Genomic DNA, 20,690 nt, shown 5'->3' with positions numbered 1-20,690 from the left:
GAAAATAGAAAGTGCTCCAATCATGGGCAAAAGGAGGTGACCAAACAAAGTTAGTGGAAAAGGCACAAAAATATGGCGAGAAACACAAAATGGGACTAACTTTTGTTTTCTAAGTTCAACATTGTATAGCTTCTCCAATAGGCCTACAATGACTACTCATGAGTCTTACCCACAAAACCCAAAATTCTTGATTGCAATACATGTACCACCCCCAAACAAAAAATTGCTCACACAGACTAGATTCACAAGATGACTATATCAAAATTTCATGATCTCCCCAAAGTTCAAAAGCCAAACCCCTAGTCAAAGCCAAATTTTCCCTCTATAGCTTTGAAACTTGTAAAAACGAGCTTGAATTCCTAACTGTTGGAATTAGGGTTGCAGAGAAATGCACACAGCTTGGAGAAGACAAAGGAAGCTCAAGGCACACAATAGAGAGTGTGTTGCTTAGTGTGCAATGGAAAGATAGATAGTCCTATAGTGATGGGCGTATATACAATGCACAAGGGAAAAAACCTCCTAAAGAGGGAAAAAATGCCCCGGCGGTCCTAGTGTGTTCACACACATCACTACCACATGTATATGGTAACAAATCCCCCCTGGAGTGATGCGGTGAATGAGAGCTGGCACATGAGTAAAGGGAAGTTCCATGCCCTGAGGACATGATCAATCCACAAAGGGGAGTAAGCCCAAAGCTTTGCGGAAAGCTTCGAGTTTCTCACGAGACAATGCCTTTGTGAAAAGATCTGCAAGGTTATCCTGCGTTGGCACATAAGCCAAGCTGATCTCTCATGCTAAGAGCCTCTCCTTGACATAGTGGTAATGCACCTCAATGTGCTTTGTGCGAGCATGAAAAATTGGGTTCCTTGCAACTGCCAATGTGCTCTGACTGTCAATGTAGATAGTGTTGGCAGTGTCCTGTCCAACACCCAAATCAACCATAAGGCGTCTAAGCCAGACACACTCAACCGTAGCTGTGAAGACTGCCTTGTACTCAGCCTCACAACTCAAAGTGGCCACAATAGATTTCTTCTTACTCAACCATGATATACATGAACTGCCAAGCATGAAATAAAAACCACTTGTGGACACTCGCGTGTCAAAACAACTAGCCCAATCTGAGTCCAAAAAAGCATGTAAGTCTGGCGGCAATGATACCCCCTTGGGATAAAACAAGCCAAGATGTAAAGTGCCACTAAGGTAGCAACAAATCCTCTTGACATCCTGCCAATGCTTAGACCCTGGGCTATGCATAAATCTGCTGACCTGTGAGACTGCAAACTGAATATCTGGCCTCGTGTTGCATACATAAATGAGGCATCCAACAACAATTTGGTAAAGAGTGACATCAACATGATCACCAGCATCATGAAGACTCAATTTCAAACCTGTTTCCATGGGAGTGGCAATAGGTTTGCAATCCTCAAGTCCAAACTTGCATAGCAATGTCTCTATGTAACTTTCTTGACACAAGGCAATACCACCATCACACTACTTAAACTGTATACCCAAGTAATGATGCAACAGTCCCAAATCTTTCATCTTGAAAGTAGCATTAAAATCAGACTTAAATTCAGCAATATGTCTCTCATTTGGTCCAGTGATCAACAAATCATCTACATAAAGAACCACAATGAGAAGTACATCACCCTCACGCTTTACAAACAATGTGCTTTCTGTTGGACTGTTATGAAAGCCTTGTTTGACCAAATGAGTGTCAGCTTTCTCATACCAAGCACAAGGAGATTGCTTCAACCCATACAAAGCCTTGTTACATTTGCACACTTTGTCCTCTTGTCCTTTCTTGACAAAACCGTGAGGCTGCGTTACATAAACTTCCTCAAATATGTCACCATTCAAGAAAGTAGTAACAATGTTTGATTAATGTATATCCCAACCAAAATGAGCTGCCAATGTACCTAGAAAACGCACTGTAGTCATTTCTCATTAAATACTTGACTGCACCTTTTATAACATACAACAAGAACATAATGGTGTCTCCTCCGATGGGTGCTGTAGCAACGAGGCTTAGTAGCCTCGCTACAATAGTACATTACCAATACAAAATCTCAAGAGTTTCACAACATTTTTGCAAATCCATCAACCCTACTCGTGATAGGTTCATAGCCATCAAGGAGACATACATCATCATTATCAAAAAATATCCATTCTAATCACAATGGCTTTCAACATTATTGTCCAATAAATTGTCAACATCAATGGTGGAACTGTCTATTGGAACCATTTACTCATAAATTAATGCTACTTTTTGGAGACCTCACTCAGCTTCCCCCCATTTGCAAGCACTTATTGCATGATAACGGGATAAACACTCAGGCATGTTATGCACTTATTGCATGATAACTTGATCAACATATTTACAACACTCCAAAGTGTTGGGTTTTCAAGCCCTAGTGATCATTGGTCATCTAACACGTGGGAAACCGCTTCACCAACAAATTGGTGCACTCCGGTCATTGTGGAGTTTGCATGGGAAAATATAGTGACTATTGTTACTTTGCTCACTTTTATATATGTAAAGATTTCAATCAATCAATAGTAGTGTGTTCTTATTTTTGTATGTCGTAGCTCTTCTCGTTCAGAGCCCAGGTGAGCAGAGCTTCAAGACAGTGCTGGGGCTAGCCTCTTAAAATGCCCAAACACTGCACTAAGCCCATACGGGGCATGTACCAATGCCATCAACCTTGTTGGCAAAGCGCATGTGTTGGTGACACTAAGCAAAATGGGTGCCTAGCAAAACGTTGCATTGAAGAAAGTATGTTATCAAAATGCTGTCTTGCATAAGCCAAGGCATTGACGGTGCTAGGCAAGTGACGGCATCTCAAAACGCACCTTGATAATCTAGTTGGTATAGGGTAGCATCTTGAGATGCTCAAAGTTCTACTACTTGATTTGCAGCAGCATATCAAAATGCACGTTGTAACAAAGGGCAATTGCTTGTTGATATCAAGCATTTCAAAACGCCATGGCATGCGAACTAACCAAGGGAATTTTAATCACATGCGCACTTCACTTGCACCATGTTGACAATCTTCTGCTACATTCTAGCATCAATCTTAGTGTAGGACATAGCCTCACACCTTTGTGAACCTCTAGAAGGACGTGCATGATTAGGCAGGTCATACTTGCATACCCTCCCTTGCACAGTTACGTCACTTAAGCATATGGACATATGAACAGACACTTAAGTCATTTATTAATAAGTAACTTTGCATGACATTAATTAAAACAAAAGATGGCAAGTGGCTAAAAGACCTATAAAAGAAGCCCTTTGGGTGCTAGAGAAGGCAGAGGACGGAGTAGTTTTGACAGTACCCTCTTCTCAACAGTACCCACCAGCCATCAACGTTTTCACTTTTCAGCCTTATACCATCAGTGTTTTCAGTTTTCAGCCATCGCCGTCCTCGGCAATAGCAAATCAGTCCACATCCTCGTCGTCGTTCGCAGAACCAAGCATCTCCAGCATTACCCATTAGTACCTCAACAACACCGCAACACAAGTACACCTCATCGTCGTCGTCATCGTCGACGCAGTACCCGAGCATCTAGCCATCCTTGCATTTTGGCTTGACCCCTGTCTAGCTAAGGTAAGGATCATCAAGACCTCCGTGTCCTTAGCACCCAAGTACACACAAAGCGTAGAAGATGACATGGCACTTGTATGAATTTTTGCAATTCGCGCTAGCTTGGTTCTGCTTGGGTTCTTGGTGGTTCTTCCCTTGAGCTCACAAAGCTGAAGCACGCACATAGCTCTAATACCAATGTGAGGTGCATCGGAAGTGTTTAAGAATTTTGCTTGGATCTAGGACTCCATTCAAACACAAGGTACTTTACTTCACTTTACTTTACAAACACAAGGTTACTTTACTTCGTCATCGTGGAACCCAGCATCTTGTCACAGTTTCACTTCCAGATTTTCCATGTTCAGGGATAGAAGAACTTAGTGACAGATGCATGCATTGTCTCAGAAGCCCTTGGTGCTGGCTAGTTCCGCAATTCACCACCAAAGCTTCAAGGATCTGGTTGACTAGTATGCAACAGATCCTGACCATGCTGACATTTTCACCCGGATACAGAATGGGGAGACTATTTCAAGCTATTCCATACGGGACGACTATTTGATGTGAAAAACAATGTTATGTGTTACACGGCCTTTGAGGGAAAAGGTCTTGACAGAGTGCCATTCTCCACCTTTTACGGACCACCACGGCATAGATACCACCTTGAAATATGTAGAGCATTATTTCTATTGGCCGAGGCTCAAAAAGGATGTGGATGACTTTGTTCATAGTTGTTTAGTATGCCAAAAGGTCAAGTTTCACAGGCATAAGGTGCAGAGACTTTTATAGCCTTTACCCATTCCCTCCCGCCCCTGGGGAAGCATTGCTATGGATTTCATCTTTGATCTCCCCAAGACTCAATGTGGGCATGATGACATTTGGATAGTCATTGACAGATTAGCAAGCAAGCTCACTTTATTCCAGTAAAGAGAAGACGATCAAGCATGATCATTTGGCGAGACTGTTCATTGCTTAGATTTTTTGGCATGCCTGCGAGGATAGTTTTGGACAAAGATCCCCGATTCAGAGTTTGTTTTGAAGGGCAATTTGAGAGAACATTGGCATGCGGTTGCAGTTCTCATCATCATTCCACCCATAGACAGATGGGCAATCTGAGATAGCCAATTCAATGGTTTTGGATTTATTGAAGTCTTACATATCCAATCAGAAGACTCAATGGTAAAGTATTTGCCTTTGGTGGAATCTAACACGATTCACTCTTCGACAAGGAAGGCACCATTTGAGGTAATCAAAGGTGGTAAGAAGGTCCCTCCATTTCTAAGCACCAAGGACAAGATTTTCAAGAAAATCAATACACGACGATTTGCACAATGGTTTCGCCAAGGTTCGCAAGGCTCTAGAGAAGTCTCAAGCACGACACAACAAGGTAGTAGATACACATAGATGGGACTTGAGATTGAAGGAAGATGAGGGTGCTCCCACGTTTTGAGAAGGCACGCCTAAGGAAATGAAAGGAAAAGGAGTGGCTTTTCCCAAATCTCAGCATGACGTATTATGGCCCTTTCTAGCTTCAACAAAAGATAAATGATGTATCCTTCATACTCAAGTTGCTAGACACTTGGAAGATTCACAATGTTTTTCGTGTGAGTATCTTGAAACCTTTTAAGGGAGAGTGCCGATTGACACGGAGTCTGATGAGCATCTTGAAGTGGAAGAGAGTGAGGAGATACTCATTCCAAAACAAATATTGGTCCATAAAGAAACTAAAGTGAAAGGTAAAGTGATTTGGCAGTTCTAAGTGAAATTCAAGAAATATCTGGTATTGGATGCGAAGTGGATGGAGGAGGACCTAGAAAATTTCCTCAAATTTTGGAACTTTACCCTACGTCTATTCCAAAAGATCCCAGAGATCGACATGGTTAAATCTGGTGCATACAGGACTGCACAAGAGGGGAGTTTGCTCCTTTGGCACAGATTACTTGGACGAAATAAAGTCACTGGTTTCCCTTTGGATCTCACATATACTGCTTTGCTGACAGTATTCTGTTGTATGACTTTATGAATAAGCAAATTGAAAATGGGAATTTTTGAACTTGAATTTGATTGATACGTACTCTCTCATCTGATTTTGTTTGAGTGCAAGAATGAAAGACCAAATGACTGTAGCATTTTTGTCTTGACAATCTATAGACGTGATCGCAATAAGAATTAGATAATCAGGCATTAGTGAGATTCGATGTGAATCTAGATGCGATTGCTAAATACGCTGACAGGAATCATGGTCTTAGATGTGGAATCATTTTTTATGTGATTGATATGATATGAATGTGAACTTACTGAGTCGTCTTTGTGCAAGTACTGGATTTGTGTTGTCTAGTGCGATGGTAAGAGTCAGTGTCTACAGAATTGGTTTATGGCCTCTATCAGTTTTGCAGGCGTAATTGAGGATGGTTACAATTCTTTCAAGAGGGGGGTATGTCACAAACTGATGACATGGCATCCCTAAAGGACATTAACCAACTTTATAAGTTGTCCCAACTTATGGGCACCTACGGAAAGGGTCCTAGTGACACTAGACCTAAAAACTGGATGGGGGGTAGGCTGTACGGACTTTGCATATTGTGTTGGTTACTGATGTGGAATTTCGTACGGACTTTCACATTTGCACTGACAGGGCTGACCTGGAAGCGTACGGATTTCCAAATTTTGCGATGGGCTGATTTAGTGTTAGCTTTTGGGAAGCCAATTGTTTTTGAGTTAGGAAGCTTTTCATGTAATGCTTTTCCATGGCCAAAGGCCTTTAAATAAGTCCCCTGGGCCTCTCCGTGGCCCACTTTGTGCTGACGACTCAGTGAGCAGAGAAGACCTGCGAGAGATTGTACTTTGCTTAAGCATTAATTCAAAAAGAAATACTGAAAGGGGCACGAGTCTTTTGGGCCAATCCCTATGGGCACAGAACTACGTCGGGCCGTGTCGACTCAATTGAACTGTGAATTAAGTGTGAAGTATTTTAAAGTGATTCTCTCTCGCGTGTCCTATCGGATTCTCGAGTTGGGGTGCCCAAGTTGGTTACATTGGTTTTCTAACCCGCGAGAAATTGCTTTATCAACAAATTGATGCACTCTGGTCATTGTGGAGTTTGCATGGAAAAAGTAGTGGCTATAGCTAGTTTGGTCACTTTTATATATGTAAAGCTTTCAATCAATCAATAGTAGCGTGTTCTTACTTTTGTCTGTCAAAGCTCTTCTCGTTTTTACATTTCCTTTTCTGTTGCATGCTCAACCCGTCTTGATATGGTCACACCTCGTTGGCACCCACCATAGCTTGCATCCCTAATACAAATTACACAACTTTTTGACATTTTTTGTTTAACAGTCTAGGGATATTCCATTCCTTGAAGTGAGTGCGCACAAGAACGTTTCCGTGCCAGTGCAAGTGCGCTGCAGTGCAACAAAGATTGTGTGTGGTGGAGCTCTTGGTGAGAACATTCCTCACTGCTTCTTATTCTTTTATAATTCCAAAGAATAAGTGAATTGTTAGTGATGGGCGACCGGCCAATTGACCTGAACCCTAACAATCTCCCACTTGAAGGTTAACATGGCTCAAGTGGCTATAAGTGGAAAGGTAAGCATATACAATTATACAAGTGTGAAGTATGACCATAGCTTCACCCTATGCCCATCATGTTTGTGCAATGTGTAAACCACTCTAAAGATAGGCTCTTTGTCAGAGCATCAGTTCGGTTCTCATCCGTGTGGACCTTGGCTAACTCAATGCGTTTGCTAGTAGAAAACCCAGTATCACATGATACCTCACCTCGATGTGTTTTGATTTGGAATGAAACATGGGTTCTTTGATAACGCAATTACACTCTGGTTCTCACAATGTAACGAGATAACAATGTCTCCCACTAGACGAGATAACCACACCGCTTTTTTGTTGGCACTAGAAACGGCAACATACTTACCCTCATTGCTAGAAGACAAAGTGAAATTTTGGAGACATGATCTCCAAGAGACTTCCACTCCAACAAACAAGAAAATGTAGCCTAATGTGGATCTCCTAGTGTCCACACAACCCGCATAATCAGAATAAGTGTATCCATCTATGGATGCATCACTATTCCCAAAGCGTAAGCACTTGCTCTTGATGTATCTCAAGATATGCTTTACTACTTCCCAATTCTTTCTACCCGGGTTATCCAAATACTTGGTGACCACTCCCACTAAAATTGCAATGTAAGGTCGCGTGCTAACCATGGCATACATGAGACTGTCAACTACCAAAGAATATGGCACCTTTTGTATCTCTGCCTTTTCAGCCTCCGATTTGAGATAATTATTCTTGCTAAGTTTTTTTATATGCAGCGAGTGGGGTACGCAATTCTTTCCCCCCTTGCATGTTAAAATGTTGCAAGACCTTGTGAATATACACTTCCTCTAATAGGTTAGGCATTCCATGCGTACGATCTCTCTTGATACGCATACTAAGAAAATGATGTGCGTCGCCGAAATCTTTCATGGAAAACTGCTTGCTTAAGGCATCTTTGAGAAGTGCAATCTTATCTTTCGACTTCCCGAATGGAAAACTGCTTGCTTAAGGCATCTTTGAGAAGTGCAATCTTATCTTTCGACTTCCCGACTATAAGCATATCATCCATGTACAAAATTAGAATGATGAGGGAACCAACGTTCACCCTTCTTGTGCAGAAGTAGTGATCCTCTTGGTTCCGTACATAACCTTGGGATTGAATGTACTTATCAAACTTGATGTACCACTGCCTTGATCCTTGCTTTAGTCCATACAAATCTTTCTTGAGTGTACGCACCAGTTCTATCCTTGTTGGTTTCTCAGGCTTTATCTCAAAACCTTATGGCTACATCATATAGACATCTTCTTCAAGATCCATTTGGACCAATTCCATGTACTCTATGGATACTAAACCAAGCACAAGACACAATGTAGACATCTTGACCACTAGGAAAAAGATTTTATCAAAATCTACGCCTTTTTTCTACTTGAATCCTTTAGCAATCAATCTAGCCTCATATTTAGGCTCGGGATCTTCTGCCATGTACTTCTTCTTGTACACCCATTTCTAAGGCAGTGCTTGTTTATCCTCTGGTAACTCTGTCAATTTCCAAGTCTCATTGGCTAAAATCTAGTTATATTGAAATTGCATAGTCTGCTCTTGCTTCACACTATCTTTCATTTGAATAGCTTCTTTCTAACAAATGGTCTCACCGCAGTAAATGACTAACAAATAGATCAATCTGACTGAAAACGTTCAGGTGCATGAGATACATGAGTAGATCTTTCCTAGCTCTTGGATTCCGCTCTCTGGAGCAACATTTCTTTGTGTTCTACTAGAAGGTACTTTACTAGCACGTCCAACATTTTACGTCATAGTGGTGACACAACATCCTCAAACCTTACTTTGCAATATTCAATCTCTTTCACCTGTTGTCTATGCATCTTAGCCTCGTTGAATATTAACTACTGTGAGCTGGTATAACCTTCTTACATTCCAAGTGCCAGAGACGGTATTTCATCTCTCCATCCACACCATATCCAATGAAGATGCACTTGTGTGATTTGGGATTCAGCTTTTGTACGAGCTCTTTTGGCAAATGTGAGAATGTCTCACACCCAGATACATGTAACCTATCATAATTAGATTGTTTGTTTGTCCACATCTCTTGCAAAATCTTTTACTTAAGTGGTGAACTAGGCGGTCAATTTTGAACTAGGCGGTCAATTTATCAACTATTGGAATTTTATTTGAAGTATATTCGGAGCCCCATAGAGCTTTTTTGAAAGCATATTGATCTCACCAAAGAGCAGATAGAGCAAACCGACGCTTCCAAACTCTACTAGAATTTGAAGTATATTCGGGGTCCGACCCCGGGCCTATTAGCTACTCCCACCCTTCGTACATCGCACATCGGGCGCATTCCCATCTTCATCGCTCTGTCTTACAAGGCTTAAGCCATAAAGATCACTTGCGAAGAAGGATCAATGATCCTTTTCAAACAACTATTTTTCTCAGAGGCAGTGCCATGCAGTGGTGGATGTTTATATCTACCAAAACGCACACTCCAAGGACTCGGCAAGCTTTCAAGAAAATTTTTGCCCAAAGTTATATGGTTTCTAGCAGGTTCTGGCAGAGTGGGGTATCCTGAAATGCTTGCCATGGAAACCCAGCAGATTATAACTTGAAATTTCTCAACATCTCTCAATAGGTGTCTCTTTTCGAGCCAATAACCTTGGAGGTATGGTGTGATTTCTATGCTTGGGACTACCATCATCCCCAGAGGAACATCGTCTGTCCAAGAGTTGACGGACCATGATGTGGTCAGTCACACTACCTGATGGAAGAAATCTAATCCTAATTTTTGGTGCACGTTTCAGCATGGAAAGTGAGTCGACTTTTCAAGGTCGGTTGATGTCGAGATTGCTTTTTTAGTTTGAATTTTGTCTGAGAACTCATTTGGTGATCCTATTTGGAATCTATTTGAAATGGATGGTATCTGTTTTGAACTTGTCTTGTTGCCGATTTGAACTCCTTGACTCTGGTTTGAATGTTGGTCTCAATGCTTGGTGATTTACTCCCAGGTGTAGTAGTGAGAAATGATGTTTGAAAATGCTTGCACATACTCATGGTTCGGACCCTCGTGGTGATTTGCGGGGGAAGAATTGAATGCTTGAAAAAACAAACTATTATTGTTGTTGTTACTCCCGGCCTCGACTTGGATGGTTATGCGGGAGGAGTATTAAAAAGTTTGAGCAATGGTTACTCTCAGCACCTCCAAACCACGCAGGCTGCAAGATGCGGGGCGTTTGGTTGTAAAAGGCCTCTATATCTCCCGGCTCGGACCTTTTTAGGTTATGCGGGAGAGTGATAAGTTAGTCGTTGAATATCTCCCGGCCTGGACCTTCTTATGCGGAGGAGTGTTAATCAACAGGTTTATGTTTCTATTTGTCGTAACATGCATATGTGAGCATTTGTGTTGCATTGTGATGTGCCAACCACTGAATATTCCTTATTGGATGAGATACTTTTGGGAAGTCAACGACACAGGATATCCAGAGTTCCGATCTAGAATGAGACTCCTTATTGGATGAGATTCTTTTGGAAAGCCAACAACCTAGGATATCAAGAGCTCCGATTTGGATTGAGAAAATTGATTGTCTCTCGCAATCACCCTCGAAATTTTTTGAGCTAACTTGCGTTGTTCCGCAGATATGCTATAATCGCGGACGATTATTTTCTTTCAAGATGTGATTTCACAAACTGTTGACGTGTCAAGCCACTAAAGAACTAAGCCAACCTGCAAATCCTCACCGAGGGGCCTTAACCCTAAGTGAAGAAGCAGAAGCAGCAGAAGAAGTCTTACCAACTTGCAAAGTCTTGCCGACTAGCCTATTTTTTAAGAAGAGTTCCCACCAACTTATGCGACCCCGTCAGATGGAGCCAAAGTGACCTAAAGATGTTAAAATAAAGCAGGACGAGTACACACACACACACCCCATAGGGCTAAAAGCAGAGTTTGGTGGTACAAAAAAAGGATCAATTTTTTTCCCATCTTATTGGTACTAATGAAAAAGTGGGGACTGGTAAAATTTTTATAGTTTGTGTCAAAACATGTGAAAATTTATTTTTCTATGTTCTTCTTTTCAAGATATATCCCATGATATACAATATGATAAGTGATTTCTTTTGAGACTATGATAAATTGCATTACAATATTTGTCAATGGTACTGCCGAGGACAACCAATTTTGTACCACCATCTCTTGCTTTCAACCAAACACACAAGCTTATTTGCGTAGAAGCTGATGACGTGGAATGCTTCGGTGAGAAGGTGCAGAGCGTGAGTACTGACATTGTACTGAGTTCAAGTACTATAAAGAAATACCGAAGGGGATGCCAGGGTTTGAGGCCAATTTTCTCTGGGATGGGATTCCGCAACACCGTGTCACGTGTTCTCTCTCTCTCTCTCTCTCTCTCTCTCTCTCTCTCTCTCTCTCTCTCTCTCTCTCTCAGTTCAGATGTTATTGAAATGCTACTTTTGTATTGGCATGCGGTGCCCATCTCGTGACACCTTTCAAAGTAAGTTGCAAAAAGACATTGTTGAACTCATTCAAATGAGAGCTAAAACTGTTGTCTTCTACCATGTTCATACACATAGGTTTCTTCATGAGAAAAACCTTGTTCGAGACAATTTTATCATCCCATGATGCACATAAGGTATCCCATACTGCTAACACCTTGGTCTTATCCATTATTGTGAAGTAAATGGATACACCAAGGTGCAGAGGATTGGTCACTATAGCACGCTCATACAAATCCTCTCACTGATCATCAGTGTAGGCATTCTCTTTTCTTTCACGCAATGGTGCTATCAAGCCCTTATTGATCAGCACATCTTGCATACGCTGCTTCCAGATTGCGAAGTTTATGCCATCTTTTTGTTGTAGTACTCTTTCTTGTCCCAAACACTGCTAGCAGCCATAATTCAAGAGAATGTGAACAAAAACTTATGGCAAAATTTATGAAAGAATTTCGACAGAGATTCCGTTGTAACATGAGCAACACATCAACTTAATATGCAGCAAAAGCACTAAATGATCAATCAATAAAGTGTGTCAAGAACACATATGGATGACTCCAAGGAAAAATCCGGTAGTCTACTTTGTTTGGAGATCAAAATCTTAAGCAAAAATGAACCAAAAGTAGCGCATAAACCAAAAGAGTGTGATCAGTGGGCATAAACTGGCAAGAATTGCTCAAATAAACAAGTGGATGATTGCAAACTCGACATCAAAGCACCTATACTCTTCTATACATAACCTATGGCGAGGTCACAATAGGGATCTCTACATTGGGTAACACAACCCCTAGTGCTCCGCTTCAAAAAAACTCATGCAACCCTTACAAAAGGCTATGGAAACTCAAACTAACAAACAGTCTCAGAAAGGGCTCTTCCGTACCGAGTCTCAAAAATGACCGAGAAACTATATAGAACGAGCCAGAAAAATGGTTCCACAACATCGTACCCAAGGCTATATCCGCAACTTAACGTATATGTAAAGGTAATCATTGATAGTGTAGTAGGATATGCACTCAAAGAGGTGCCAAAAGAAAGATGCAAGGTAATCTGTTCTAAAGTCCCTCCCTACGGAGAGTGAATGCTCCCCGTAGGGAATGTTGCTCTCAACAGACCACACTAGCAGAAGTGCTAATCACGCATAAAGCAGCACATAAAACTCCTAGTGCACAAATCTACCAACCGTAGCCACATCTATCAATGGCATAAAGAGACAAACACTAAATGCAAATTCCGATTGAATTTCAATAGCATGATGGCATAAAATGACTCATAGAACAAAAAGACCACCATAATGAGTAACTCTTGAATTTCTTTGAGAACGACACCAAAGTTATTAGTGATCATTCTCACTGGTACTGGTTTGACCATACGTTGCACAGTAAGTACATCAAACCCACCCATCGATGTTGGTTCTACTTATCTTGTACACCAAGTTTTTTACTTTCCCCAATGACGATCTAGTCTTGAAAATTTCATTAAAAAAAATTAATCTCCTTGGTCTAAATTGTCCTTCATCTTCAAAGCTCTTAGTTTTCTAAAGTCATTCTCTATTTCTTAAGAGCGTCTCAAGTACCCTTCCTCGTCGAGGTTTAGATATTTATTCAGAATGCCTTGAATTATGCCCGACTGATTCATTAGTATTAATTGTTGCCTTTGGCTTGCCTTTCCTAGTAGTATGTCTGGTGCCGTGTGAGTGATAATGTCATTCAAATCTTATTAAATGTCCTCTTTTGGAATACTCAAAATTTCCTGAAGCTCTATGTGGTTCAACGTCATTGTTGCTTTCATCCGATTCAATTTCTTCACCTTGAGAGCAATGTTGAATCAGATTCCTACTTTGACCCTTCAACAATAATACTTCTCCAATTTTCCTCCTCAACAAATACCATGGTGGTTTTCCGATCTCCTATTGGATGTCGTGCTCGCATAGTGGTTAAATAACTAAGTCTGCAGATGAAGGAAGAGTCAAGAGCTCTAAGCTCACCACCATGATAGCCAAAATAGAAAGACCTGGGACTCGACAACTCTTCCAAAGATGACTTCGTGCTTCTTTATCATAAAATCTTCAACTGGTAGAATTAGATAGTAGTTCAGATTCTCAACTATCACATGGTCAAATTAAGTGGAATCAAACAAGGCAAGGATTCCGCTACAGATCAAACAAAATCAGATAAGTCAATCATCAAACTAGTAATACTAATGACCTGAAGCATGGAATCTCGTAGTACTAAATTAGTAGAGTAACCGAACGAATTCAAATCATAAGTCACTAAATAACAGTAGGATTAAAACATGACTCGGATTAGAATCGTGATGATATATAAACATAGCTCACTCAGAATCTTACAATACTCTCTTTCATGCAGTTTTAAAAAGAACACAACAGCTAAGAGACTCTCACTGAGAATAACCAACCCTCAAACAAGATTGTGGACCCAATTTATAGGTTTTCCTCAAGGGCTCTCATTGATGCCACCCACGTACAATTTTTAGCCCTTTATGAGGATACACCCACATTGTGTTGTCTTGACAGGATTCTTTAGTAGCCCAGACATCGCTATACCTGACTCATCTTGACTAAATATAGTGATGTATACTCTCTTCCAGATAGAGATGCACAACAGACTTTTTTTTTTTCCAAAAGAGAATCTTTCTATTAAAATCACCTAAAGGGTACAGACCCCAAGGTAGAATTACATCAGAATAATACAAAGAGCACACCATAAATGGTATCGCCAAAAGATAAAATCCTAGGGCAGTCTAAGATACAAGATTGCCTCAAATCAAGGCTAGATATGGGGGTTAAGTCTTGAAGACCTCCTAGGCATCATCGACTCAGCAGACTTCTTAGCACTTTCTACCAAAGAAGGAAAATGCCGCTCATAAGCGAAATTTATGCCTTCAGAACCGCTGTTGGTATCCAAATCATTGCCCTGAGAATCAACTGGCGGATCATGAAGAGCTGGTGAAGAAGTATCCGAGGAGAGAGGAGAAACATTTTCTCTTCTTCTATACACAAGCTTTGTAGCCTTTGTCCTCCTAGCTCGTCATCTTCTTTTCTTTCCTTCCTTCCTCCTAGCTTTCTTTGCTTCACTTCTTCTCCTTACCAAATGATCTTCCAATCCCCCATTCGCATGAAGTGCCTCTTGTTTTGAAGCTTGCTTCCTTTCATAAGGAGAAATCCTGCGTCGAGTACAATCTGCACCAACATGGCCTTTTCTGCCACAAACAAAGCAGTGACCAAGAAGACCAATGAAGAAAACCCTTTGTAAAATTTCTCCCCCATGAATGGTCGGGAGCGAAATAAATTGCGGAGGGTTCTTCGCCAAGGATGGGAAGAGCACCATCCTTATGGAGATTGTGCGATCCTCATCATCAGGAGATGCACAGCACACTTGAAGAGCAATATTTCTGATTTAGCATCCTGGACACTTGCTTTGCTAAAATTTATACCAAAGGGCTGAAGTTCTTTGACATCAGACACGACGACATTCAATCAATTTAAATTCACAAAACTAAAAGCAAAGTATAGTGCCCACACAAGAAACAACTCAGGATCTTCATTTGCAGAATCCTCATTTTACCAATAGTATTAACAACATTGTTCCAACTAGCTGCTCAAAGCTGGTTCAACCCCAGGATTGGACAGTAATACACCATGACTTGTATAAATCATACAGAACCTTGTTTGCCAAATTAGCTCATTTTCCCAATGTACAGGGTATTTAAAAAGACCAAATTTACAATACCGTTACAACACCTAGGTGGTGCAAGCAAGTACGTTCGTTCTTGAACACTGAACCAAAAGCCTCCAATGGCTGGCAATAATAAGAACCACAAAAAAGGGACTTGCACCGAAAGAGATAATGCAGAATCCTTGACAGAAACTTATGATCATCAACCTTTTTTGCCACCAGCTAAAATACGCGAAATCTGAAGTCCTCTGCTAAATGCTTGATTGAACAAAAGGCGCGACTGGAACTCTGAGACAAAGGGAAACCATGCCAAAACTGCAACAGGAGCGAAGAGCAACAGTCCCATCATGTACTCATACCCCCTGGCAAGCGCCTTCACAGAATCCCAAAATCCAGATACTACCACAACTGGTTTACATGCTTGAGCGATCTGCAGCATTTCACCCGCAATGCGATGTGTAAGTGTTCAACTTTGGTATGACCAGTTAAAGAGCATGAGACATGAGGCATACCTGTAACAGGGCCCAACCTGTTGGCAGAAATGCTAGCAAGCATGTGACAATATCATTGAAAGAAAATCTCAATACAAAAAATAATCCTGCAAGTATTGATACAGAGACCAGGAAAAGCCCTGCTTTTAATAGCCTAAAAAGTAACTGAAAATCGGCCCCGAACCGCTGCCTTCCCATTGATACTACCTGTAAAATTAGCCAACAGAAAAGCTCAGAAAATGCTTCCATATTGCCACCACAATCTAAAAATTACCTTCAACAGCATGAGTAAAACTGCAACGACAAGCCATGACAATCCATATATCTGATAAAAGAAATGCCAAAACCTGTAAGCAAACTCAAAAGAAGTAGAAGCTCCACAACACTAACAATTATATCAGACACTTGCCTCTATCTGTCTGTGGCCTCTGACAATCCGGAGGTGATAGATGAGCCCATATTGATACAGCAAAAATCTAAGAGCAAGAACGGCCTCCCATGTCCGTCCTGAAAACCCAGTATATTTCAGATGCTCCTGCTCATCATTCCACCATGATTCCCAGCTCTTGGTTGATGGAACACCAATGCCCCCACGACTCTTAATCCACTGGTTCCAGTCCTCCCAATCCTCAACAATCTTTTGCCAGTCAAATCCGGATGGATTGAAGAGAAATGGACCGAACAACCAAGATGCCACCAAAAACCACATGGAGAATGTAACAAGAATGTAAGGGATCAAGCCTTTGTTTGATGCTCCATAAAGGTTATAGACGAGGAGAAGCACCAGCAACTCAAGGCCCTTTGTAAAGTGACTCCGAGAATATAGCCGATAGTTTTCAGCAAACTTCTCATGTCTCACTACAAAGCCACGCCCTGTTGCACGATACTTTGCTCCACCATGCAGAATTGTCCGACCGAAGTAGTGAGTTTTGGTACCCAGAGAAAATGTAAAGAATACAGAAGAAAGTTGCAACTGCATCACGATAAAATCGCTCACTGCTTTCCAAAATCCACCTTCCAACCCAATCTCCATGACCATAGGGAGTGCCATAAGCAGACCAAGCTGCACAAGCGATTGTGATGCCAATGCTGCCTCAAGAGGTACATTGTTCTTAAGTTCTGCCTCTGCCACAAGTGATGCTTCTAGGCCACTTAAAGCCAAGTATAATCGACCATATAAGAACACATAAACAGTAAGGACAACAATCTGTGAAAAAAAGCAAACAATCATGAAGGACACGCAAACTGGCTAAATTACTGTTTTATACCTCACTGTTCCAAAAGAATAAACAAAATCAACTCATTTTCCTCTTGAAAATAAATAGAACACCACCAAAAAAGTATCTCTCTTTTGAACAACATATCCTAGCATCACAGAAATCAAGTTTCTAAGAGAAACTAGCACAACACTGCATAAGTTTTTTCCTCTGAAGAAATTTTTGGAAGTATTTGAGGAAGAATACTTACCATTGAACTAAAATAGAAACCTACAGTTGTAAAATAACATGTCAACATCCGGAAGAAATCAAACCGATGTCCAAGTCGATAAATATCTCTGCTCAGTGCTTGCTCTCCATTGCCATTCGCAACCTTTGCTTCAAACATTGAAATCTGATTCAGACCTACATCCCGTCCTTTCCCTACTTGGATATATTCATGATGGGTGATGTTTCCTTGCCGTAATGTTGAGTTAAAACCTGGCCCACGTTTAAAACTGATCCTCAACACATAAAGACCATATGAAGAGGATGTGCATTCCAAAAAACAGCATCGAAAAAATGAAATTAAAGATTGCAGATAATGCAGCTCTCAGTCATCATCAGAAGAAGTCAAATCTTATATACGTGGATGCATATGTATCCCATAAGCTCTTTACCCCGTAGCCACTTATATTTTTGGCCTCCAATATACGGACATATAGTGACCCATTTAGCCTTATTTAATTTTTCCAATAAAAAACGCTTGATCAATATCAATATGTAAGATCACAGCACAATCTTTACCTGCAAAAATATCCTCACTCAGATTAATAACTCGTGAAGCTTTGCTTATGCCACCTCTAGTTATGTGAAATAACCTGTCAAAAACATCTGGGTGCCCATAATGGAATCGAGTTCTGCATAGTACAAATTGAACAATTCGTACCACATTAATTTGGATTTTCATAACCAACAGAAGGCATAGAAGTAGAAGCTCGTAAATATAAAAACAAGAATTACTTTAATGGTTCTGCCAGCACTCGTTGCCCTATCGTCACAAAGCTTGTTTCTTGCATCGACATAAACCATGCCAATGATGAGACACTGTTTCACAGCCCAACATAATAAGTCTCATTTCTTAACAAACTAGATCGAATTCATGACCGTAGCAAACCAAAAAAACAAAAAAAACTCTCATTAACTAATTATTAACAAAAACACAGAAGAAGGTGGACGAGGCTGAAAAATGGATTGAGGTCGCCAAGAAAGGGAAAGATAAGGCGACGCTTATCAACATGACCCTCGAAGAGGAACAAAGAAGGCGGATGCGGGCTCTACATGTGAGAGTGACCGGACTCAAGGACAAACAATGTGGAGAAAGAGGTCACAAGCCTCACATCCGTGAAGGGGGTGGAGAAGCCTTTGCACACAAAGGCATGCAGAGTAGGCAAGAAAAGTGATGGCCCGGCAGAGTCTTCAAAGGAGAGAGCTCCCTTGAAAGAGAAGAAGGAATTCTTGAGGAAGAGGCCTACTCTCAAGAAGACGGGTATTTTCCTGGGCGATGACCTTACTCTCTCACAACTCGCACATATGAGAGAGGTAATGCCAAAGATTACAACTGTCAGCGGCAAGGGAGAAGGGAAAGATAGCCTTCTACAGAGATGGTCCGGTGGTGATTTGTAGAGCGGCGTGTTTCATGACGGTGCGAGACCTATGGGACCACACTAAAAATTCCTACTTGGAATTGTAATGGGTCTATGAGGTTGGACGTTGGTGCATTTGAGGACAGTTTCAGAGACAGGGACATTGTATTCTTCTCAAAGACTCACTAGGCCCCTGGACAGGTGATGCCACATGTGGTGGGATATAGATGGGAGACAGCCAACAAGACAGCTATGAGACCTGAGCATGGGAGTAGAGGTTCAAGAGGACTTGGAGTGCTATTTACAGAGGAGCTATCGCGACTACTACATATTGTACGGAGAGATGAGCATGCATGTGGGTGAGACTGAGAGTTGACACTTTCCTCCCAATACGTCAGTATATGCTGCATCCAGAGGGCAGTCGCCTTTCTCTATACTAGACGATGACATATGGGAGTTTTCTAGGGATGGTGATATCATTCTCCTAGGCAACTTCAATGCCCGAACGGGCAACTCTCAGACAGTCTTCTACGACACTTTAGATGAGATGCTTAGGGAGCTGGATGTGGGTGAGTTGGGGCTTAACAGATGCTCACATGAAAGAGAGCAGACGCAGTATGGGAGATACCTCATGGAGATGACGACTACACATGGGTTAGCCATACTTAATGGCTTACAACGATTTCCTAGAGCAGCCGGTTTCACATGCTTTCCACGCAGACATGGAGCCAGTACAATGGACTATGTTATGACACAGCCGAGCTTTGTCCCTTGCATTCACAATTTCACAGTGGGAGCCAGGCCAGTGGACGTAGCAGTGGATTATGCTCTCTTGACACTGTCCATTTCATTTCAATATAGTACAGCACAGACATCAAGAGGCAGGTCACATACCCGTTATACATTTACACCAGAGACTGATTCCGTTTATACAAAGGAGATATGGGACCGTCTATGGGAAGGCACAGCTCGCACAATTAGTACAGGCCTCTCAGTGGAGGAGTGCACCACTCTACTGACTAAGACATTGCATGGTGTTGCATCAGTGGCATACCCACACTCAGCCGGGAAGGAGACGACATTCTAGGAGCATGTCCCAAAATGGTTGGTATGATGAGGAATACAGAGAGATGAGAGCCCAGCTTCAGAGGGATCTTCTTTTAGGAGTCATCACTTACAGACAATCTCCGATTGCTTCCGGCGCCTTGTGCGACGGAAGAAGCGAGCTTACCTTGCTTAGATGGAACAAGACTTATATCAGATGTTCTTGAGAGGCGACTCAGGAGAGGTATAGCGACTCTTTCATGACCACTCCCCGCCCCCAGTGATTATTCACCTGATGTGTGGGACCAATATGCGACATCGCTATATACGGTTCCTGGATAGGAACCCCTTCCAGACCCTACAGAGTCATGGCCAGCTACGAGCACCTTCTTAACCGTTGGGATAGCACAAAGGACCATTAATAGGATGAGGACTAGGAGGGCATATGATCATGACGGTCTAGTAGCGGAGCACTTTAAACATGCTAGGGATATGTTGAAGGAGGCTCTTGCAGTGTTGTTCAATCGTGCCATGTGTGGGGTTACCTGATACTTGGAGGTTGTCTCCTATTGCGCCTATCTTCAAGGAAGGTGGTCCTACAGAACCTGGGAACTACCGCACTATTAAGGTTGGACACACATTGGCACGGTTGTATGCATCCATTCTTGAACAACACTAGAGTAATTGGGCAGAGGGTGAGGGTGTACGAGCAAAGGGTCAGGCCGGTTTCAGGAGGGGTTTCTCCAATCTTGATCATATTCTGACACTCAGAGCCATCATTGAGGAGGGCAGGTCACATGGAAGACGAATTTATTGTAGCTTTGTGGATTTCCGCAAAGCATTTTGACATGATACCGAGAGCTCGATTGCTGCGCAGACTACAAGAGATGGAGGTGCCCATAGAGTTGATTTGGGGGATTATGGCTTTGTACATATCAGTGATGGGACACATACGCACTCCAG

At 41.7% G+C, this 20,690-nt stretch overlaps 1 protein-coding gene across 2 annotated transcripts in view; it reads right to left on the bottom strand.

Annotated features, from left to right (window-relative positions):
- Positions 1-15,218: 15,218 nt before the first annotated feature.
- The window catches only part of LOC147456708 (callose synthase 5-like), a 94,796-nt gene continuing 89,324 nt past the window's right edge, over positions 15,219-20,690 (bottom strand). For both annotated transcript variants that reach the window (XM_086515151.1, XM_086515152.1), the window contains exons 36-42: positions 18,061-18,144; positions 17,845-17,957; positions 17,309-17,538; positions 16,251-17,048; positions 16,116-16,166; positions 15,863-16,048; positions 15,219-15,780 (exon numbers count right to left, since the gene is read on the bottom strand). In XM_086515151.1, the coding sequence (XP_086371277.1) occupies positions 15,553-15,780; positions 15,863-16,048; positions 16,116-16,166; positions 16,251-17,048; positions 17,309-17,538; positions 17,845-17,957; positions 18,061-18,144 (1,690 nt within the window). In that variant the 3' untranslated portion in view covers positions 15,219-15,552. The remainder of the gene's footprint in view (positions 15,781-15,862; positions 16,049-16,115; positions 16,167-16,250; positions 17,049-17,308; positions 17,539-17,844; positions 17,958-18,060; positions 18,145-20,690) is intronic.

Source organism: Adiantum capillus-veneris, chromosome 6 (assembly GCF_014529385.1).
Source record: "Adiantum capillus-veneris isolate H3 chromosome 6, ASM1452938v2, whole genome shotgun sequence".
Classification (NCBI taxonomy): domain Eukaryota; kingdom Viridiplantae; phylum Streptophyta; class Polypodiopsida; order Polypodiales; family Pteridaceae; genus Adiantum; species Adiantum capillus-veneris.
The sequence above is the reverse complement of the archived record's forward strand: the minus strand, read 5'-3'. Positions and strand labels throughout refer to the sequence as shown.